We start from the raw sequence: 25,000 nt of genomic DNA on the forward strand, positions 1-25,000 counted from the left end.
GAGAGAGAGAGAGAGAGAGATTTTGGAATTTGCTGTATTGCCATTGCATAAAGAACGTTTGCATTTTAATACATTTTTATCTATATTAATTTATTATTATTACTATTTTTTTTATTATGAGGGATCATTCCTTTCTGCATTTCCCTTTACCTCCTCTTATTTCTTCCTAATGGACAGCATAATATTATTTTAAAACATTTTGAATTTCAAGTCAGTGGTCCCTTTGGTGGGCTTGTTCGTATGAATGAGTTTCATCTTAATAATGATAATATACTATACGTAAGTGGTTTAAGTAAACCACATACCTCCTGCAGTGAATGTTCGAGATTACGAACTATTAAAGACCAATAGAAGACTCAAAAACAAAGAAAAATGAATGAAGCAGGTATCTGTTTTCAGTAATGATAAAAACAGGTCCTGCCTAAGACGAAGAGCAAGTAATTGTAAGAAATCGTTGCCTACCAAAGCCAAATAAATTCGGTAAAAATGATTAATCTAATTCAAAGCTAAACAATCGTGACTGGTACCCCTTCCACAAGCCTTCCAAGCCTTCAAACTAAACCTCGACTTTAAGCTTACTCGATAATTCCAGTTCCAGCTATGTGTTCCCAGCTTAATCTTGACTAATCTTTCCAAAACGTTCAGATTAAATTCACTTGCACCTAAAGCCCACGTTCCATATTCATGCTAACCAGTCGCCCGCTGGAAAGTTCCAGGCCCAGTATAACTGGAAAGCTTCATTTGCAACTTAAATCTCACTGATAGCTTCGCTTAAGCTGGCGACTTTCCAGAACGTTCCAGCTCCTACTTGAGTGAAAGACTTCCTGCGATTTCCATTAGCTTTCAGATCAGCTTCTCTCCAGGAGTTACCTAATATTCCAGACACATTCCAAAAACAGTTTTTTTCCAGAGTCACACAACATTCCAGGCACATTCCAGAAGCAGATTTCTTTCCAGAGTCACGTAAAATTCCAGACATTCCAGACACATTCCAGATTCAGTTTTTTCCAGTCACATAACATTCCAGACACATTCCAGAAGCAGCTTTCTTTCCAGAGTCACATAACATTCCAGACACATTCCATATGCAGCTTTTTCCAGAGTCACATAACATTCCAGAAACATTCAAGATGGAGATTTTTTTCCAGTCACATGACATTTCAGACACATTCCAGATTCAGCAACATTCCAGACATTCCAGACACATTCCAGAAGCAGCTTTCTTTCCAGTCACATAACATTCCAGACACATTCCAGATGAGGCTTTCGTTCAAGAGTCACACAACACTCCAGACACAATCCAGGACTGTGTAATCCGGGGAATAATCCAGCGCGTACGTAGCTTTGCCTTTGTATTTCCGGAACCGTCCGGTGACCTCTGGAATCCATCATCATCATCCCTCCAGGCTAAAGCGATATCTGGCAACTCTTAAGAAGAAACGCCTTTGAGTAAACATAAGGTGGTCGTCTCAACTGGCGGGCCGTATTTGAGTAATGGATTCGAGGTATATACTGTATAATCTTTAAGCCCTTGGCCAGATCGCGGTTTCTGTTATGTACTTATCCGGGCCAAGGGCCGGTATTGAAAATGGTTGAGAGAGAGAGAGAGAGAGAGAGAGAGAGAGAGAGAGAGAGAGAGAGAGAGAGAGAGAGTCAATATACGCGTTGTACGAGGAAGGAGAGTGAGCTCCCAAACGCTTGAATACAAAGCGTGTTCAAGCTTTCGATGGAATTAAAATAAATAACAAAATGAAAACACATGAAACGAAACATTGTTATGAGAAGTTTTAGCTGGAGATATAAAAATAGGTGATAGCTTTAACTGAAGATGATAACTGTATTTAGAAATAAAGAAATATTATATATATATATATATATATATTATATATATATATATATATATATATATATATATTCTCGGACTCAAAAATTACTAAGAAATAAAAAAAAGTAAAAAAATAACTCGAACATACCTAAAAATATAATTAATACTAAATACAAAATAATTTAAATAATAATTCGAAAATAACTCTAAAATTGCTCGGAAATAACTGAAGAATACCTTAAAAATAACTCATGAATAACAAAAAATAACTCACAAGTAACTGGAAAATAACTCGTATATAAAAAAATAACTCTTGAATAACTCGAAAATAAAAAAAACTTGAAAATAACTAAAAACTAATTTAGCAATAATTCAAAATAACTCAGAAATTTAGAATAAAATTGGAAGTATCTGAAAAATAACTTAACAATAACTCGAAAAAAACTTTAAAAAATAACTACAAAAAACTAAAAAAAAAACAAAAACAAAAACTAAAACAATAGAAAATTAGTCGAAAATTAGTCAAAAATAACTCTCCCAGGATTTGCACAGAGACCATTACGTTTCTAGGAAGATATAAAAGTGTGGAGAATAATGCTTCCTAGAATTGCTTAATTGGAACTTTAGTTTCTCACGTTTTTGAAAGACGGAGACAGGGTGGGGGGGGGGGGGGGGGGTGGGGGGGGGGGGGGGGGGGGGGGGGGAGAGAATAAGAGGGAGAGAAAGAGGGAGAGTGAGTGTTTTTTATTTTTATTTTTTTTTTTTTTTTTTTTCTTTTTTTTTTTTTTTTTTTGGATAGACGCGTGTTTGTCTTTCATAGAACTTTTTTTTTTCTGTATAAGGAATCTATTGAGTGGCTTTGCCTGTCCGTCCGCACTTTTTTCTGTTCCCACTTTTTCTCTCCGCGCTCATATCTTAAAAACCGAGGCTAGAGGGCTGCAATTTGTCAAGTTGATCATCCACCCTCCAATCATCAAACATACCCAAATTGCAGCCCTCTAGCCTCGGTAGTTTTTATTCTATTTCAGGTTAAGGTTGCTCGTGATCGTACGCCTGGCATCGCAACTAACGCAGGGCCACCACGGCCGGCCGAGGGTTTCATTGGCCGTGGCAGAGTTTCGTACAGAATTACAACCTGTACAGAGAACTCAATTGTGCCGAAGATAGTTTGCATAGGTACAATATTTTGTATGTATGATGTATGTACGAAGTATGTATGTATGTATGTATGTATGTATGTAAACTGGATTCGATTTTGAAACCAAATACCTGAAAATATAAGTAAAAACAACTATTCCATCTTTATAAACATACGTTCAAGGGCGAATATTGGATATGTATGTATATTTGTATGAATGTATGTATGTATGTATGTATGTATGTATGTATGTATGTATGTATGTATGTATATTGGATTCAATTTTGAAACCAAATACATGAAAATATAAATGAAAATATAAACAATAACCACAGTTCCATCTTTTAAAACAGGATTCGTATGTATGTATGTGTATGTATGTATGTATGTATGTATACTGGATTCGATTTTGAAACCAAATACATGAAAATATAAGTGAAAACTGCAATTCCATCTTTATAAACATACCATGAGCGAATATTGGATACGTATGTATGTATATGTATGTATGTAGTATATATGTATGTATGTATGTATATTTGCGTACGCAAGATGCCACCCTCGGGGTAACCGGGCTATTTCATGCATCCGTGAGTAGCTAACTCATTTTTCGTGGAATGTACCTTCTCCCTCCCTACCTCCCTCTCTCCCCTCTAACCAACCAACCTCATCTTCTGAAACGCCCGAAGGAGCCGTTCCGTATTAGTAAAGGGGTCCTATCGTCTGCACTGCTTGGCTTAATGCACTAAAGCGGAATTTCCATCTCTCTCTCTCTCTCTCTCTCTCTCTCTCTCTCTCTCTCTCTCTCTCTACCAAAGCAGATTTGGAACCTGTCATCAATTCCAATTTTGAGAGCAAAGAAAGCGCCCGAACAGAGAGCAAAAGCGTATTTACATAGAGCCTACGCTCTTATAGAGCCAAAAGTGTATAGCTTTATAGAGCTCGAATGCAGAGACAAATGCTTATAGAGCAGAAGAGCAGAGGAATGTAGCTTATAAAGCCAAAAATTTATAGAGCCAGATCTTATATATAGAATGATTATAGAGTCCAAACATAGCCTCAAAATCCTGTAGAACCTAAGCCAGAGGCTTATAGAGTCAATAGCTTCTATACACAAAGACAAAAGCTTATAGAGCAAGAAACTAAAAAAATCAGAGTTTATAGAGCAAAGCCTTATAGAGTCAATGTTTATGGAGCCAGAGTGTAGTGCCAAAAATGTATAGTGTCAAAATCTATAGAGCTAAGCACATAAGAGCATATAGAGTCCAAACTTATAGAGCCAAATTATAGAGCTTATACAGCCAAAGCCTATAGATTAAAAACTTATAGAGCCAAAGCTTGTAGAGCTTTAACATATATAGTCAAAACTTATAGAGTCAGTGCATATATCTAATAGAGCTTAAACATATAGAGTGAAAACTTATAGAGCCAAAGCATATAGAGTCAAAACTTATAGAGCCAAAGCATATAGAGCTTAAACTTATAGAGTCAAAGCATAGATCTTATAGAGCTTAAACATATAGAGTCAAAACTTATAGAGCCAAAGCATAGAGCTTAAACATATAGAGTCAAAACTTATAGAGCCAAAGCATAGAGCTTATAGAGCCAAAGCATATAGAGTCAAAACTTATAGAGCCACAGCATACAGCTTATAGTGCCACAGCATAGAGCTTATAGAGCCAAAACATATAGAGTTAAAACATATAGAGCCCCATCATAGAGCTTATAGAGCCAAAACATATAGATTTAAAACATATAGAGCCCCATCATAGAGCTTATAGAGCCAAAGCATATAGAGTCAAAACTTATAGAGCCACAGAATAGAGCTTATAGAGCCAAAGTATATAGAGTCAAAACATATAGAGCCAAAGCATAGAGCTGATAGGGCCTAAGCTTATAGAGTCAAAACTTATAAAGCCAAAGCATAGGTGGGCTTTTATAGAGCCAAAGTGCAAGAGCATTAGAGGTCCCCCCCCCCCCCCCCATTTTTATAGAGCCAAAAGCATATAAGGAGTTCAAACTTATAGAGCCCCACAAGCACAAAGAGCTTATAGAGCCAAAGGAAATGCCTATGGATTAAACTTATAGAGCACAGCAGAGCTTTATAGAGCTAAAGCCGTATTGGATTAAAACTTATAGAGCCACAGCATATAGAGCCAAAACCTATAGAGCCAAAGCATAGAGCTTATAGAGCCAAAGAATATAGAGTCAAAACTTATAGAGCCATAGCTTATAGATCCAAAGCATAGAGTAGAGTCAAAAGTTAGAGAGCCACAGCATAGAGCTTATACAGCCAAAGCATACAGAGTCAAAACTTATAGAGCCAAAGCATAGAGCTTATACAGCCAAAGCGTATAGAGTCAAATCTTATAGAGCCACAGCATAGAGCTTTATATAGAGCCAAAGCTTATTGTTCCAAGGCGTTGGAGATTAAATTACACCGAGTCCCGAAAAAAGTCAGCTAAAGTTTGTGGGTCCTGGCGGAAGGAAAAGGTCCCGGGAACTTGTGTCTTGGCCAAAGATACTATAGTTATAGAGTACACAGGATCTACGTGGGTGTTTGGGGTTGGGAGGTTGGGGGAGGGGGGTGTTGTTGAGAGAGTTTGTTTGTAAGCGTCAATGAACATAAAACTTTATAAGAGACGGTCGAGGCTCTGAAAGGCTCTAAGATTCAGGAGTCAAACACTTATATACTATATATTCGAGACACCTAATTGTGCCATTTTAGTGATTTTAGCTCTCTCTCTCTCTCTCTCTCTCTCTCTCGCTCCTCTCTCTCCCCTCTCTCTCCTCATCTCTCTATATTTATATATCATATATATATATATATATATAAATATATATATATAAATATATATAGTGTATATATTTATATATATTTATATATATATATTTCTTATAATATAGAGAGAGAGAGAGAGAGAGAGAGAGAGAGAGAATTTTAATAGCGACTAATATTTCTGTATTGTGTTATCACACTGTTCCTTACTATTTACACAAAACATCTGAATCTTGAAAAAAAACCTACTTTAATAATTAAGTACTAGATCCGTATAGGCCTAATGGGTATCCCAAGTTTAAGGCCATCGTACACTAATATCCCCTTAGGCCTATGCTGGAATAGTTAAGTACTTTGAAAAAGCAGTTTTGAAGATTCGATAGGCCTATGCTGTTTTAGTTTACTTTTAAAAGATACTGCGTTGGAATATATAAGTGAAATACCAGTTGCCTCTATATAGTCACTTACTCGGGGAATAAGCCTTACAAGCTCTTTTGTTGTTGTTGGGGAGGTAGGAAAGGTCTATGGAAGAGCCTAAAAAAGGTCTGAAAATGTGTTTCGCGTTGAGTCACAGATACAGGAATTTTAGATTAGGATATTTGTGGTTTATTTATGAGAATGAAAATGTAAGAAATATATAATGTGAATATTAAACAGTACATAAGAATTATTGCTAATAAAATATAACATATTTACTGTAACTTTCGTTGGTGAAACAAGGCTCTATTTGACCGTAGATTTTAGCACGTTTTAATTCACGTTAAAAGTTAGAAATATAATGTTTACGACTTATGCGTGAGGGGAAAATCTTGCACGAGTTTCAAGTAAGCTGGAGGTTGGATCACGCCATTTTTTGTTCAAGATTTCGTGACATTCAAATGAAGTTATAGACAGCCAAAAGAAATATTTATTGGCACCATTTTCGCCGTCATTATTATTTTTTTTTCTTCAATATTATGACAATTCTCATTGTTTTACAGATCACTATAATTTTAGAACATTATCATTATTAAAATTGATATCAACTGTAGCTGTTAATATAGACTCCATCAGGTCTAAAACAGCCGTAGCAAAAAATAACACTTAGTCACAATAAAACCACAGGAATCACTTTTGAAAACAACAAACGAAGCCCAAATGAACTTGCTGGAAAGTCCCTCGCACCCTGGAAGTATCAACTCGTTCCAGTAACCCACGGGCCTGGAAACCTCCAACGACTAGAGGGAACTACTAAACAAACTTTGGCAGCCATTTCCAGAGCCTGGAATACCTGGATTCAAGAGGGCGACTTATGTTTTCGCAAAAAGGGGATCGGAGGAATTCCAGGACATGGAAGCTGGAATCGAGAAATTGTCCTGTATTTTGGCAAAACTGATCTGAGGAATTCCAGGTCTCAAAGAGAGAGAGAGAGAGAGAGAGAGAGAGAGAGAGAGAGAGAGAGAGAGAATTAATGATAATCTCTAATTGCTAGTGCCATAGGCTGTTGCTAATACCATAAAGCTGTGGCTAAAACCATATGCTCTTGCTAGTACCATAAATTGATGCTGGTTCCATATGCTATTGACTATCCTTAGTTAATTTTGCATATTTTTTGCAGAAAATAATTTTGAATTGTTGACGCTCTTAGGAACAATAAACAAAAGAAGAAAGAGTAAGATAACTACACTATACTCTGTTTTTTTTCATCTGTCCATCCGCCTGTGGTGTTTGTGTATGGTAACACTGCGTCCCGGGCTTTAGAGTTACATTCAGCTTTCATTCAACAATAATAACAATATCCTATTTCGAATATTAACGGTGTAATTCGCATACAGTAAATTATTAAAACACTTTTCAGTTGCAAATGTACACCCAGATATCTTTTATTTACCTAAACCTTACACTTAGCGTAACTATTTAAAGCCCGGGACGCAGTGTTACCATGCAAAAACACCACAGGCGGATGGACAGATGGAAAAAAACAGAGTATAGTTTGAGGGTTAAACAGTAGTACCATCATCATTTAGATGTTAAAATTCGCTCAAACTGATATCCTGTTCTATAAGCCTAGGATTACATTCTTACACCTTAGACTCTGTGCTGTGATAGTCCAATAACCTCTGTAGTACTATGACCATCTTAGAGAGAGAGAGAGAGAAAGAGAGAGAGAGAGAGAGAGAGCTCAGTCAACAATTGTCTGATAGAAGTTCAACTTTCAACCATTTTAACGAGACCGGAAGATTGACTCACTGAAGATGATACGAAAAGTTCGAAAGAAATAATTGTCCTCTCTCTCTCTCTCTCTCTCTCTCTCTCTCTCTCTCTCTCTCTCTCTCTCTCATTGTTTTTTCTCTCACTCATTCTGTCCCTTGAGCGCACTTAAGTGTTGCTTGTGTGTGTGTGTGTGTGTGTGTGTGTGTGTGTGTGTGTGTGTTTCTTAACTCCGTCCGGTCGATCGTCATGTTTCTTTTCGTGACGTCACCAAGAGAGAGAGAGAGAGAAAAAAGAAACTGTTTCGTAACCTCACCCAAAGCGCCGTGTTTTATCCCATTGATCTAGTCTCTCTCTCTCTCTCTCTCTCTCTCTCTCTCTCTCCTGAGCGCCTCTCTAACGCCGGCTGTGAATTTAAAGCCACGTCGGGTCCGGTCACAACTTAGATGGGTGTCCGCCTGCGGAAGCTGTTCAACTCCATTCGTTGCTTAACTAGACGCACGCCATAAGTAGACCCATCTTGGGGCGGGGGTGGGTCCCACTGAGACCCGCAGATACGAGCGACGGCCTATACATGAGAGCGTGTAAACACACTGCGAATTTTAGGATTATTTCAGTTTCTTTAATTCTTTGTGTCACTTATTCGCCTCTTCTCCCTCGCCCGCCCATGGCCCCCTGAAGACGCCCCCTCCCCCCCACCAACGCCCACAGTAACGGGGCGTTGGGTAGGAGGAGGAAGAGGTCGATTTTAGGACTTAGGCCTACGGTCCTTGAAGACACAAAGCCTTCAGGTTCAAATATGAGACTAGTGGTGTCAGAGAGAGAGAGAGAGAGAGAGAGAGAGAGAGAATAGTCCTTAAACCTTCGAGGGTGACGAAGCGACTTATAGACCGCTAACTAGGGCGCATTCCATGAATGTCGAAGCTCGACGAAGCCCCAGTCCTAGACGCATGAACCATCGCTACTATAAACTAAAGTAATTTACAAACGACAATCCAAATACTTAGCGACTCTTAACGAGTCACAATAAGGCGTGTGAGATGAGATAAGCCGAGCGACTTCAGTCATCCGCTAAATACGTTAGGCGCCATCTGAATTAAGCATAAAGATTGGCTGGCAAAATGTCAAGGGAGATATTTTTGTTTTTATTTTAGCCTATTCTCCGCTCAGCTGACATCGCTAATTGACTTCCTGCTTAAAGGTAAACACTCATTCGCTGATGATGTACCAACTACGGCGAACTGAATGCATTGATCCGCTGTTGCACGATTCATTCGCTATGTTCTGCAACTACACGAGAGATGAATCCGTTTCTTGGTCTAAATTGCGACGGGAACCATCCGGTAATTGTATCCATCCACCTTTGAAGGCGTGTTTAGTACCACCCCGTTGGGCGAATTCCGTACAAACATAAACAAAAGACAGTAATTATCATAACAATGATGACCTCCCCAAAGAAATATTATGAATTACTATCGGTCTCCATAGATGAATGTGACTTTTTTTCCCTGCGACTTTTTTTCCTGGGCAAAATTGTGACTTTTTTTCTATTGATTTTTTCCCTGTGATTTTACCACCGGCCGTATTGCTTCTTGATAGATCACATTTTCATTAATATAGAATTTTATAGTGAGGGAACTAACTATTCAGAATCATATGATCGTTGGTGTTACGGTTTATTATAGAGCAGCTTCTATAATATCTTCCCTCGCAATAGGCCTAGTGAAATGATAGGTCTAGTGAAATGGAGACGAGGAAACGTACGCATATTTGATTATCCTGACGTTGCGGTTCATAGAATAAGGTGTTTAAATATTGCTCTACTCGCATATATAGCTGACATAGTTTTATGTCTATATATTTGCTATCTTTGCCTAAGTTTATTCTGTAAGTACTATTAAACCAGCTATGTTCTAAAGCAATCTTGTAGCAGGTTTTTCTATGGGTCTAGAGAAACGAGTCTTCAACTGAATTCGACAGACAAGTGGTATCAGGGAAGGTATATAACACTGACGACACCCCACTTAAACGCCCACCCAGGCACCCACCCACCCACCACCCCACGCCTCCAAATCAACCCCACCTAACAAGCCCAATCCTATTCCAGCCCACCTCACCCCAACCTCCTAAGATCACCCAGTCCACTATACAGTCACACATCCGGTTTTATTTTCATTTAATTCCTGCCTTTTTCTTTAGACATAGTTTTGATAGGAGTAGCTGAGATCAAACGTCGTTTGTGACGAGATGTTCCGTAAAACGTAAGACTACGTAAGTTACTTAGAACGTAAGAGTGGGTAAGATATTTAAGATGTGAGACTACGTAAGATATTTAAAATGTGAGATTACGTAAGATACTCAAAGCATAAGACATCATAAAATGTTGAAATGTAAGACTTCATAGGACACTCAAAACAAAGGACTACGCTAGGTATTTAGAATGTAAGAATGCGTAATATATTTAAAATGTAAGACTACATAAGGTATTTACTTATAAAATAGCTCTCTTTCCAGCGTGACTGTTTATCTTAACACGCTGAAGAACGCTTACATTTTCCCATGGAATTATCAACAAAGTTATCTGTTATGATATAAATATAATCCAGTGGTCTAGTTTAACTATTTCGATAATAAATCACTTAAAGAATCCAGCCATTTAAACGCAGAACCGAAGAATTAAAGACAAAAATTACCATAATCTTTTCAAGTTGAACAGAAAGACCCAAGGACGCATTGGTCTCTGTAGGGAACAGTCCCAGTTTCAAAAGAACTGACTCCGTGATCCTTGGCAGGTTTTTGTCGACGAGTAGATCGTCCAATTGTTGGGTTATCGGCTCGTGGGAATCATCTACTTTAGTGATTCGTGGATTCTTACTCATTTCATTCGTTCCTACGCGATGGAAATCGGGAATTACGGGAATAATTCGTACCGGTGTATCTTAGGGCTAGATTTTTCGTTCGTGGTATCGAGGTAGGTCTAGTTTCAGCGTGGTTAAGTTTACATTCTGTTAATATTTTAACTTCGTACTTTCAATAATAGTCGAGTTTATTTCATGTTATAGAGGTACTACTTCTAGGATTTGTTTACTTTGTTAAAAGGCTTGTTTTGATGAGCTTAGTTTGTACTCAAGTTTCTTAAGTTCATGTGAAGGCTTGCTATATATAGGCCTAGTTTTGCTTTTGTTTGCTCACTTAGCTATTACATTTATGACGTTAAAATAATACTTTTAGACTTGATTACCGACATTTTTAATTCATATTCACCCCAATTTTCATTTATACTTTTAAGATTTTAGTCTAATCAAGCTTATTTGTGACATTTTTAATAATTCCTGTCATATTTCCCCCAAAAGAAATTGCTGTGGTACCGACGAGTACCAACATCATCTCTGTCCTGCACATTGTGGACAACGAGTAATCCTTTTGGTGGTCTTTCATTTTAACTTTCATTCTGCATTCTGTGAAACCTTAGCTGCCATATATCACGCACCATTATTTCTTTACTAAAAATTTTAATTGCTCTTCAGGTCCAGAGAAGCCTGACGGTACGTAAAGGTACGTAAACCTCACGTGACTTTGGCGTCAAACATTGCTATACTGAAATTATGTGTACTTTGAGTCTTCTATAGACAATGCTGGCTATACTTATTTTTATTAAATTTAAGACAATCCTTATATACTGCTTTTAAATGAAAAATTTCTAAATACTTCTTTATGTACTTGTGAATTCGGAACTAGGCTACTCAAAGACCCTACTTGTTGTTAAGAGATATTCAACTTGAGTCTAAAATTCTCAAGCCAGAAATGATTTCAAGATGAACATAAAATTGTCTACTTCCCTTCCCAGGATTGGTTTAATACCCAGAGGTTAGATATAAAAGTTTTTATTTATTTATTTTATAAACCAACCGACCGTTCATTGATATATAAAACTTTGCATGTATGCCAACCAACCATCTGTCTTGCTTATTTTTTTTACCTCCACCCCTACAGGGGCGGTTGCCAGGGGGGTTGGAGGAGCCTGCCATACCCTGTCCCATAGGTCTTCGGACCTATGGGCGAGGGGTGGGTGGTGGGAGTGTTTGTTTCTTTTATTTCAGGTTTTAAGTGAATCGGTGTAACCCTTTTCAGACGTTTACGTAATTTCAGTTAAGATTCTTTTCAATTTTTTTTAGAGATTTGTAAAGTAACTTAATTATAGTCTAAATTTTTGGTTTTCTAGACATTTTGCAGATTTTAGTCCTAACGTCTGTTCACTTAAAGAATCTTTTCAGTTTTTTTAAAGATTTGTAAGGTAACTTAATTACTTGATTTCTTATTTTCGAGTCTAAATGATTTTTGGTTCTCTAGAAATTTTGCAGTTATTGGTCGAGGCCTCTAAAGTAACTTGTTAGTTTTGTATTTAAAATTTGGTGTTAAGTTTGCCTTGAAATAGTTTAACCTAAGCCATCTTTAATATTTCTCGAGATTTGAAGTCGGTTTTACTCTGGATAAATTTTGTTTTTATAAATATTTTAATCAAAGAAGTTCAGTATTGCTATTTTAGTGTTAAGGTACAATAAAACCTTTTGCTTTTTGTGTTTTGCAACTTTAGAACAGTTTTCAGATAGAAAATTTAACATATTAGCAATGTATTGCTTCAAACTTTTAAAAATGTTTTCAGATGGAAATTTTAACATATTAGCAATGCAATGCTTCAAACTTTTGAAATGTTTTCAGATAGAAAATTTAACATATTAGCAATGCATTGCTTCAAACTTTTGAAAGTGTTTTCAGATGGAAATTTTAACATATTAGCAATGCATTGCTTCAAACTTTTGAAATGTTTTCAAATAGAAAATTTAACATATTAGCAATGCATTGTTTAAATAGCAATGCATTGTTTCAACCATTTCAAGATTTAAGGTAAATCACTTGTTGTCATTTAGATAAGAATTTTGTTTTTGGCAATTTGAAAATATTCAACATTATAATTTCATTCGTTTGTAGTTCCAATTAGCGTAACTCACTTGTCAGTAGTTTTTAAAGATTCAAACTTTATTAAATTATATGTTTTTGCCAGTGATACAATAAACAGGCCTCTATTTTCACTGATTCTATAGACCTATGTCCAGGTATGTGAGCCAACCAGTCACTTGAGTGTCTTAAACTTGATGCTAGTCTCTGCTATGGCATTGCTGAACATCCTTGGCCAAACTGACCTCCCGTGATTTTGATTGGCACCTGTGACCAATTATAACCTTGTTACAATGAACAAAATATCTTTTTCACTGTTGATACAATAGACAGACCTAGGCCTAGGTATGTGAGTCTAGCAAGCCACTTTTGTGTATTGAGAAATTAATGCTAGACTATGCTATGGAATAGCTAAACAGCTTTGGCAAATTGACGGTTTTGTAGTTCCCCTCGGCATCTGTTGACCTCTTATGACCTTATGAGGTCGTTTATGAGGTCAATTCAAGGTTTTAGCACTCTTGGGTACGCCTAATATTAACTTGGCTTTCATTTAGCATTTAGGTGATGTGAACATTTCTGTCAGTGCCTGAAGGAAGGATTGCTTTTATTCCTAAAATTGATTTCCATATAGAGTTTTTTCTAAGCTATAACTAGCAGGAAATTATCAACTGGTTATTATTTTTATCAGAACCGGGAATGATGATAATTTGAAATTTAATCTTTATGAAGTTCGAATCAAGTTATTATTTTATAAGGTCTCATTTTATTAATAATGGGACATTAAACCTACGTGCATGACAAATTGTAATCAGGTGGGGGTACTTCCATTAAATTCTGCGAAAAAGCAACGCTTGTTCTATAATGCAGGAGGTTCTCTCTCTCTCAGCCTGCTCTATAATGGAAGAATTTGTTTCTCTGAGCCTGTTCTATAATGCAGAAGGAGTCACTCTCTCTCTCTCTCTCTCTCTCTCTCTCTCTCTCTCTCTCTCTCTCTCTCTCTCTCTCCGTGACATTAGAATCTCTGGTAGAACTGGAATGTGGCAGGCCCACCAGAGACCAAGTGCTTGCGTAATCACTGACCTTTTCATTCACATTTCGGTGGTCGTAATTATGAACCACATCTTGTTTTTGTGTTGGGGGATGGGGGGGGGGGGGGGGGTGGTTATTTCTCACAGGCTTTTCGTTTATTGATATATAGAAATATATAGAAATGGATGTATATAGTACTTTGAACCTCGAGGGGCTAGTACTAATCACAGCGTCCCATAGAGCTTCCGCCATGTTTAGTACTAGCACATCTTAGCTGGTGACGCGTAGGTGGGTACGTACAGAGTTAATTAGCTCTCTCTCTCTCTCTCTCTCTCTCTCTCTCTCTCTCTCTCTCTCTCTCTCAGAGCAGTAACATAATGCGCGACATCGCTTTCATTCAGAGCCGTGAGGCCCCATACCTACCTGCTATTATAATCAGTACTTGCATGGGTGTCCAAGATTTGAATTCCAGATGCCACTGGCAGAAAGTTCCAGTTTCAGTTCCAGTGACCATAGGGGTCTAAAAGGAAGTGTCAAGAGACTCGACGCTGGAGTCCAAAAAGCGACCAAGAGGTATCGATCTCAAACCGCCTACTCTTCTTTTTTTGTAGTCTGTCTCTCCCGACCTTTCTTTTCTAGTCAATAATTCTGTGATCTGGTTTTAGTAAACTATTCCGGGGCTCTATTTTCGTCTGGTGAATGGAGCGACATTTCGTTCTACTTTTGGGGTTTGGTTTAGGAAGTAGGACTATGTTTGGGACATTTCGTTCTACTCTTGGGGTTTGGCTTCGGAAGTAGGCCTATGTGTGGGATACTGTCTTGAGTCTTACGTGGGTAATCTGGGGCTTTATTTTTGTCTAGTGACTAGAGGTACGTTGGCTCTACGTTCAGTGTTTTGGTAGGCTTATGTGGGACCCTTTCTGAGTCTTATAAGTAGTTTGGAGCTCTGATGTTTGTCTAGTGAATGAAAGAAATATTCACTCTACGTTCCGTGTCCTGGTTTGGGAAGTAAGCCTATGTGTGGGACCCTTTCTAAGTCGTATGGGTAATCTACTTAAAAATTTGCAGTTATTGTACAGATGCAAGTCAGGAGGACTTAAGGGAACTTATTCTTTTTGTGTAATAAAGATCGTATTTTTGATGAACTTTCCACAAAATTCCAAATAAAACCAACCAGAATATTATAGGACGCTTACATTGTAAATGGGGATATAACGCAGACAATAGTCACTTAACAGTGGTAGTTATAAGTGAAAATTATATCTTAAGTAGTCCTTACGCATGATTATAACTTATTATAATTCGACTTGACTGTCATCATTAGCATTTATAACGACAACTACAGTTTCGGTGTTCTCAGTGTGTAATGCTGTATGAGCCGCGACCCATGAAACTTTAAACCACGGCCCGTAGGTGGCCTGGCCTATATTGTCTGGATGTTCGATTTTGGCTAACTTTAACCTTAAATATAATAAATACTACTGAGGCTAGAGGGCTGCAATTTGGTGTGCTTGGTGATTGGAGGGTGGGTGATCAACAAGCCAATTTGCAGCCCTCTAGAATGAGTAGTTTTAAAGATCTGAGGGCGGACAGAAAAAGCCTTCTCAACAGTTTTCATTTTAGAAGACTAAAAAGGGTAAATACAAAATTTTATAAAATATGACTGAATAAAAAAAAAAAACTAGCAAATACCTATCATCCAGGTGTGGTTACTCGTAATTTTCGGATTTCGAGTATATTAATCCCCATTTAAATTTAATATATAAAAAACTTATACCTGCATAAATAACCGATGGCAAAATACGTGACAGATACGAAATTCAAAAGCATATCTAAGAGATTCACTCCAGGGAACATATTATCATCTCCGTCTACCTGGAAAAAAAGATAAAACATAATACGAGCGGACCTCCATATCTTAGAAGTGCGGAGTAAAACAAACAAATATTGTAAAGACTGAGATGAAATGGAAAAGTTAGTAAAAAAAAAAAAAAAAAAAAAATTAAAATTATGTAAAAAAAACTGGGGTTTGTTGATTGCCAGAGTTGAAACAAAAAATACAATTGTAAAGACTGAGAAGAAATGGGAAAGTCATGCTATGCAAAATTAGTAAAAAAAAAAAAATATTATGTAAAAAAACTGTTGACAACTCCGTTCCATTCAATCGGAGAACCTTGTTCAAGACTAGTATGTGTGTTTTGTTGTTGTTGTTGATGGGTTTGTTGATTGCCAGAGGAGTTGATAAAAACTGGATATTAAAACTTAACCAAAACTTGTTTGATAATAGCTAAAGATTCAAAGGAGAGAGAGAGAGAGAGAGAGAGATGAGAGAAGAGAGAGAGAGAGAGAGAGAGAGAGAGAGAGAGAGAGTCGATTTCGGTTGTATACTTTGCAACCACTTCTGAGTTTTTTATTTTATTTAAATTTTCTATCTCTACAGATTTTATCTCGCTTAAGCCACTGAAAAGTCGAGAACCCACACTTTGAAAAACGCTGCTTTAAGGGAACAGAGGACATCAATGTACACTTGGCTATATTGGTGATGACTCAAAGCGTAGGGTTAAGATCAGAGGACATCAATGTTCACTTACCTATAGTGGTGATGACCGTCAGCGAGTAGAGGAACGACCCGGCGAAGGTCCACTGGTAAGAGGCCTGGGCGGTGGTCGGGGCGGGATTGGGCGGCGTGTGCTCCTCGCGGAACCTGGTGAGGAGCTTCTCGCTGAACTTGATGAGCTCCTGCTCCGCCACCCGCGTCCAGTTGTCCCTGTAGAGGATGTTCAGGGACTCTGTGATCGTCCAGAGGTGCTCCACCGTCTCATGCTGCAGACCCCTGGCGTGCTGCCTCAGGGAATCCACCACGGCCGAGTCCCTGGGGGGCGCGGGGCCTCCGTGAAGAGGGTCTAGCCTTATGGCCATGTCCCCGCCCCCTTCGATGGTGGTGAAGACGAAGGCTCCCGCCACGGTGTACAGGAGGACCAGGGCGCAGACGCCGAAGTTGGAGCAGACGATGGAGGCCAGGCGGGAGCAACATAGCGAGCAGCGGCCCGTCGGTCTGCTAGACCTATGTGTGTACTGCAGCGCCGGCAGGTCTGTGGTCCTCGGAACGTCCATGGTTCTGTGGAGTTTGGGATGTGGGTTGTGAGACCCCAAGGGCGTGGGCGGTACAGAAGAGAGGAGGGGGGGGAGGGGGTGACACTTTTTGACCCCTGTATCCCCCAGACACTACCAGTCTAAGACGGATCTAACAGGTTTGATTGTGTCCTGGTAGCTGCTACTACTAGACCTAGTGGCTGCTTCGTCGTGCCAATCCATTTTTGATCGGTTTATTTTGAACAGCACCACTTTAAAAATAAAAAAACCTGTCTTATGTGTTTTTCTTGTCAAACTTTCTATATATTTTCTGCTCACTGTAACACCAAACCGTCATGGATCCTTAAGCAATGATAAACATAATAAAGAACTCCGTCTCTCTTTTCTGTTTTCAACTTTGATGTGACCTAGAACAGAGCGAATCTTAGATAGACCTATAAGGGAATTATAGACCTATGTAATAGTCCGTATGGCATCGTTAACAGATTCACCAATCACTACGGAAGTAGGCCTAGTAACCTGTGGAGAAATAAAAAATTTATTCATAAAATATATATATTTCAATTCACCAAAATATTTCACTTGTATACATTGTGTTATCGTTCATAAAACTAGACGCAAATGTGGATGCATCTACAACTGTCTAAATTCTCTCTCTCTCTCTCTCTCTCTCTCTCTCTTTGAAGCTCCATTATAGATTCAATGAAACTGAAGAAGAAGAAGAAGAAGAATCGCTTTAATGATCAACAATGAACACCTGCTGGGCGGGCTGACTTTGATATCATACCTTCTACCCACCTCCTAATTACCCTTAAATCCCCCCCCCCCCCCAGCCACCCTCACCCCCGGTCCCCTTCCCCTCCCCTCGTCTGACTAAATGACTAATTAAAATAGAGTCCGTCACTTTGATTAAAAGCGGAGACAATTAGGATTTTTTGCTTAGTTTTTTTTTTTTTTTTTTTTTTTTTTTTTTTTTTTTTTTTTTTTTTTTTTTTTTTTTTTGTACTTTGTTTGTGACGCTGATTTACACTTTTTTCCTTTGTTTGTTTGTTTGTGAGATTGTTTTACCCTCGCCCTTTTTTTGTCCCATGTCCTATGTAACACCTCCGTGACCTATATATACTCACCATGACCTATATACCATTACCATGGCCTATATACCCGTGTGTGAACTATATATCCTTACCATGACTTGAATACCCCTACCTTAACCTATAACTCTGCCATGACCTGCATATCTCTCCCGTGACCTATATAACCTCTTCGTGACCTATATACATTTACTATGACCTGTATATACCAGTGTGTGAACTATATATCCTTACCATGACTTGAATACCCCTACCATAACCTATAACTCTGCCATGATCTGCATATCTCTCCCGTGACCTATATAACTTCACCATGACCTATATAACCTCATCATGACCTATATAATACACTTAGGACCTAATTATCCTTAGCACTAAATTTTTCGATCTGCTGAAATTTTCCGGTGAGTAGATGAATAAATAAAAATGGTAGATTGTAGTTATGACTTTTTTGGATTTCTACACAGAGAGAGAGAGAGAGAGAGAGAGAGAGAGAGAGAGAGAGAGAGAGAGAGAGAGTGTTAATGATTTACGTGGGAAGGACATGATTCATAGAATCACGCGTGTAATTAATTAATTAGTTCTTTGTGTACATGACTTTTTTTTTTTAACCTGGAATTTTTTTGTTTCTATAACCAACTCTAATTGTTACAATAACAATAAATAAGAAGGTAGAACCCCAGTGAGCTCTGATACTTGAAGAGAACCACCAGTAATCTCTTGCACTTCAAGAGAACCCCAGTAAGCTATAAACTTAAAAGAGAACCCCAGTAAGCTATGGCACTTCAAGAGAACCTACAATAAGCTTTAATAGAACCCCAGTAAGCTCTGGCACTTCAAGAGAACCCCCAGTAAGATGCAGACTTAAAGAGAACCCCCCAGTAACCTCTGGAAATTTAAAGAGATCATCTCTAAAAGTGGCATTCACTTAAAGAGGACGAAAGTGCCAAATCTCGCGGTAGGAAATACTACGTCCTTGATAGAGCGGGAATCCGGTTGGGTTTTGAGTTGGGAGGGAGTATTGTGGGAAGGGGGTGGGGTTGAGGTAGGGGTTAGGGGTCTTAAAGAGCCCCTCTCTATTAAAGAGATGGCTTTATCCAGCGGTTTTTAAAATGAGTTCCATATTCGTTGCTGTACTTCAGATATCAAGTGACCCACTTGTTTATTATTATTATTATTATTATTATTATTATTATTATTATTATTATTATTATTATTATTATTATTATATAGAAAGATGAGCCCTATTCATATGGAACAAGCCCACCAAAGGGTCACTGACTTGGAATTCAAGTTTCCAAAGACTATTATTATTATTATTATTATTATTATTATTATTATTATAATGATTGTTTTTATTATTTCAAAGAATATAATAGCATTCAATGAGAAAAATTAACAGAATGAAATGGGAATCACAGAAAGAGAAATTCACTTATTAGCAAAACAGAAAAAATAACAGATTAATGAATGGATAAAAATTTAAGTGAAATATCATCTCTTGAACTTCTCAGATTCCAATTGGAGGAGATGTTTGTAATCAGTGAAAATATGAATGGTAGTTAAAGCATGAAGGTAGCGGGGGGCATACCCCCCCTGACTATTATCTGTACTGTACCTCCGATCATATGCTCTTTCTTCCATCTCATTCTCCACCTTCTTTAAACAGTTGTTATGCCTTTCAAACCTTTCTACTGAATGACCTCATAGGTCCCAGCGCTTGGTCTTTGGCCTGAATTGTATATTCTGTTCTGCTACTTAATATATAGCGTCTTCTGTGTCGGCTCTATGTCTTGCTATTGATAGAATAAAAAGAAAGATATATGTTAAAGTGTACTAAAATAATAGATAGGGTTTTAAATAAAAAAAAAATCTGTCGAGATCTCCACTGGGAAATTTTTACTTCCGTTATATTTCCTTCATTCTCTCTCTCTCTCTCTCTCGTTCGTCTGGTCTGGGCTAGAAAAAGGGGGGCTGAAGACTTACTGTAGACCGAAAAGTTATTTTATTTTCTTAGTTCCATGACGTAGTCTCCAGACTTTGCTAGGATTAGTGGAGCGTGGGAGATGCGTTCATACCTTCCAGACTGGAAGCTGGCCAGAAATCTCTCTCTCTCTCTCTCTCTCTCTCTCTCTCTCTCTCTCTCTCTCTCTCTCTCCCCAGCACAGACTCTATTCGCGTAGCCTTGATGATTTTTTTTTTTAATTTGGGGGAAATAAATTGATATGATTTAATTTTTCCTTGAATATTTTATTGTTTTTTTTTTCTAATCGATAATTTGAAGATTAATTTTAAATTGTGGGGAATAAATTGATATGATTTTTTAAAATTGTGCGAAATAAATAATATGTTTTATATTTTCCTCAGAAAAAGTCTATGTTTTTAATTGTGGAAAAAAATGTTTTATAATTATGAGAAAAAAATCGATATTTTGAAGATCTTTTTGTCAATGGTAGCAAAAAATCTATATTTTATAATTTCGTTCAGAAACAAAATCGATATTTTGAAGATCTTTTGGTCAATGGTAGCAAAAAAAATCTATATTTTATAATTTCGTTCAGAAACAAAATCGATATTTTGAAGATCTTTTGCAAAAAAAAAAAAACTATATTTTACAATTTATATTAGAAAATATCGATATTTTAAAGAATTTTTTCTGGTTGGTTTAGTCAGTTTTTTCTTTTTTTTTTAAATTGTATTTCTCCAAGTTTGAAATTTGATAAATTTCATTCATTTCTCTCTCTCTCTCTCTCTCTCTCTCTCTCTCTCTCTCTCTCTCTGTACCATCTAATTAATTTCATATATTTCTGTGTAGGGTTTGGGGGGGTTGGGGTGTCCAGGGGGGGGAGGGGGGGAAGTGTTAGTACCTGTCAATACCTATGCAGCGAAATCCTTTAAAACACTTCAGCAAGGGAATCTCTGTCTCTGTGTTATATGATATTTAAATATAAAAACAAAAATATATTTTGTAAATATAATAAAAAATATAGCTTATTATTTGCTTTTTGGAATTGCCAAGTATATATGCGTATGTTTATGTATACTTACATACAAATATCTACAAATGTATATTATTATATATACATATATATAAGTGTAAGTTAATAATATATATACGTATATTGCATATATATACGTATATATATATATATATATATATATATTATATAATATATATATATATATATATATAAAATATATATATATATATAAATAAAGATGTATATATGCGAGTATAAAATATATATTCAAATATACATGTATACATTAAAAATAGATACACACATACATCCATATAAAAACATACATACTTATATCACTGGCACAGGGATCGAACGCAGGCCTACCGGAAAGACAGACAAAGAGAGAGAGAGAGAGAGAGAGAGAGAGAGAGAGAGAGAGAGAGAGAGAATCCATATTCAACAAATCATAGAACACAGTGGCTGGCTATCTGGACCTCATCCAAGATGCAGACGCTAGCGTAGGTCGGTACCAAGTGTCCTGATAATAATAATAATAATAATAATAATAATAATAATAATTAATAATAATAATACCTCCATCTTACTCTTCAGTCGCTTGAACCTTTTAACACTTTTAGCAACGCAAATTGACAGAGAGAGAGAGAGAGAGAGAGAGAGAGAGAGAGAGAGAGAGAGAGAGAGAGAGAGAGAGAGAGAGAGAGAGATAATAATAATAATAATAATAATAAAATAATAATAATAATAATAATAATAATAATAATAATATTAATAATAATAATAATAATAGTACTGTTATATTAATAATAATAATAATAATAATAATAATAATAATAATAATAATAATAATAATAATAATAATAATAATACCTCCATCTCACTCTTCAGTCGCGTGTACCTTTTAACAAAATGGCCGAGAGAGAGAGAGAGAGAGAGAGAGAGAGAGAGAGAGAGAGAGAGAGAGGCGCTTGCAGGCAGGAAATGCAACGATGCGTCTGTCTGGCCTTTAGCGAGCAATTTGCATACTGCATACACCCGCAATTCTGTAAGGCGGAGTGAGATTACACAATGGGGTATTTATGCACAACGCCTAATTCGTTGGTATTTAGGCTGATTGCCCGATAGCGATAATGAGGAACGTTTGTGTATATTATGTGTGTGTGCGTGTGTGTGTGTGTGTGTGTGTGTGTATGTATGTAAGTATGTGTGTATATATATATATATATATATATATATATATATATATATATATATGATATATATATATATATGTATTTATATAATATATATATAGTGTATATATATACTTATATGATATATATATATATATATATATATATATATATATATATATATATATATTCCTATATTGACTATACGAAAATTGGTGCAAGAATATTAGGAAGTAACAGACACTAATAATAATAGGTAATAATAATAATAATAATAATAATAATAATAATAAGTAACAGTAATAATAATAATAATAATAATAATAATAATAATAATATAATAATAAGTAATAAAATAATAATAATAATAATAAAAAAACTGCAACTTAATGTAAATAAATAGTGATAGATTATTCTGAAGGACATTGATTCATTCTGTGATAAAAACTTATCTTGAAATATGCACTTTTATCACGGTAAAAAAATAGATAAATAAAAAAAAACGCCAATTCATCACCGACCAGTCAATAGTCAAATCCCCGTCCTATTATTAAACGGTCTCGTAAATCTTTGAGCCGATATATACCGGGTGTTTCGAAATTAGAGGCCCCTCCCCTTCCTCCACAGACCAAATAGAAAGTTATAAAGTTTTCTGCTATAGCCTATCTCCAAGCACATTATCTTAAGTTTCTATTAAGCTATTTTTCATTTTACATTTCTTGTATTTTCAGACTGAGTGGCGGAGTTCGATACAGCCATGGCTAACGACTTGGAGGAAATCAGATGGATTGACCGAATACGGGCTATAACCTTCAGAGAGGCCAGAGGTGCTGACGCATCCTTCATTTCACGTTCCTGGATAGCTTAATACATTAAAAGAGACGAATCCTTTGTTAAAAGAAACTGGAACAAAATCCATATGACTGTCATTGCAAAAAGAGTGAGAATCTTAGAAGGCCTAAAGTCCTTTCTCAGGAGTCAAAAGACATCAAAGCTGAGGCAGTGGGTAGACCAAGAAAGTCTTTACATAAATTGGCACTTGAACTAAAACAAAAAGGGGAAAGCAGAGAAGTTATATTGCTGTATATCGTAAGTTGAAAAAATCTGGTATCGAGCCATTTCATGTTATCAGTAAGCCCAACATCCCTCAGCAACAGAGAGAAGACTGTGTATGGTTTTGTGGTTCATTTCTTAAAGTTTGGGATGAAGCTGACTTTCTCCATGTTGCCACATCAGATGAATTCTTCATTTACACAGTCAGGAAGCCAAATCATAAAAATGACATCATTTGGGCTGCAAAGTTGGATGATATCAGCGATGACGTGCACTATCGCCAAGTTGTGAAATTTCCTGAATGTTTGGGAATTTTTCTCTGTTTCACAGCCAAACAGTTAATGTGGATCATCAAAGAAAAAGGACAGTCATGGAATGGGGAATACTTCAGAGAAACTGTGCTGACTGGTGGAGTATTTTCTTTCCTCAAAGATCCTGAAAATGTGTTATCTGTTGAAGAAGTCACAATTTTGCATGATAAGGCACCATGTTTCAAGGCTCTTCAGACACAGGAGCGGCTTCGAAACAGTGGTATCGATTTCTTCTCGTCAAGTGAATTTCCAGGTAGCTCCCCTGACCTTAAAGTGTGTGAAAACATTGGTAGTATCTTAAAGGATCGTGTTGAAGCCCACACAGTGACCTATGATGGCATACCAAGCCTCAACGACCTGCGAAGAGAGGTGACCGAAGTGCTCAGGGAAATGGAGTTTGAGTCTCAGCTTTTTTGCGATTTGCGGGAATCATACCACACAAAATATTAAATACTCGAGAGAAACTTAAATGAATACCTGTTCTGAATTACTTTTGTTTTCGTCCATATCAATTTTAGTTTATGCTGTAGAGGGGGGCTCTAATTTCGAAACACCCTGTATATATATGTATATGTATATATTATGCATCAAGTTACAAACACCCTTTAATGTCCAACTCGCTCTACCTCGGAATCAGTATATCAACTTATACCTCACTTGTTGGCCGAGTCGGTAACAACTCTGAAGTCCTCATTTCTCCTCTGTCCGCTGTACGCTGGTTCGAATAAAAGAGAACGATATTATTTTCAACTAAAAGAATTCACATTCGTTTAACATATGAAAATATATTAATTCCGAGGTTGAGCGACTTGGATATTAAAGGACATTTGTAGCTTAATATGAATCAAGGTGATGTGAAAGAAAAATTCTTATATATATGAATGTTGTCCTGGATTTGAAGGTGTTGATGGTTCGCGCCCGTCAGCCGGCAAATCTCTTATCGCCTAAAAAAATTCCCCTTCGGTTAAGCATATATGAAAATATATCAATTCATAGGTAGAGCGAATTAGATATTAAAGGATATTTGTAGCTCGATATAATGTATATGAATCAAGGTAATGTTATATGATTTATATATATATATATGTATATATATATATATATATATATATATATATATATATATATATATAAATACATATACATTATATATAAATACACACACACACACACACACACCACACACATATATATATATATATATATATATATATATATTATATATATATATCCATACATACATACATACATACATACATACATACATACATAGAACAGAACAACGACGCGACCATGAATTGAATATATGAAATACGTGAAATAAATAAAATATATTAACTTGAGTTGAGTTCCCTACCAAACTTCCGTCCGGGGAAAAAAAT

The 25,000-nt window shown here is 36.7% G+C and overlaps 1 protein-coding gene and 1 long non-coding RNA gene across 3 annotated transcripts in view; one reads left to right on the top strand and one right to left on the bottom strand.

Moving 5' to 3' along the window:
* Positions 1-25,000, bottom strand: part of LOC135201087 (TWiK family of potassium channels protein 7-like) — a 182,895-nt gene that overhangs the window by 130,815 nt on the left and 27,080 nt on the right. For both annotated transcript variants that reach the window (XM_064229976.1, XM_064229977.1), the window contains exon 2: positions 16,509-17,529. In XM_064229976.1, the coding sequence (XP_064086046.1) occupies positions 16,509-17,031 (523 nt within the window). In that variant the 5' untranslated portion in view covers positions 17,032-17,529. The remainder of the gene's footprint in view (positions 1-16,508; positions 17,530-25,000) is intronic.
* LOC135201088 (uncharacterized) lies at positions 10,771-16,524 on the top strand. The gene is made up of 3 exons (XR_010311448.1): positions 10,771-10,903; positions 11,460-11,487; positions 16,358-16,524. It is a non-coding gene; the product is annotated as an uncharacterized LOC135201088 (long non-coding RNA).

The sequence above is a fragment of the Macrobrachium nipponense genome, chromosome 27, assembly GCF_015104395.2.
Source record: "Macrobrachium nipponense isolate FS-2020 chromosome 27, ASM1510439v2, whole genome shotgun sequence".
NCBI lineage: Eukaryota > Metazoa > Arthropoda > Malacostraca > Decapoda > Palaemonidae > Macrobrachium > Macrobrachium nipponense.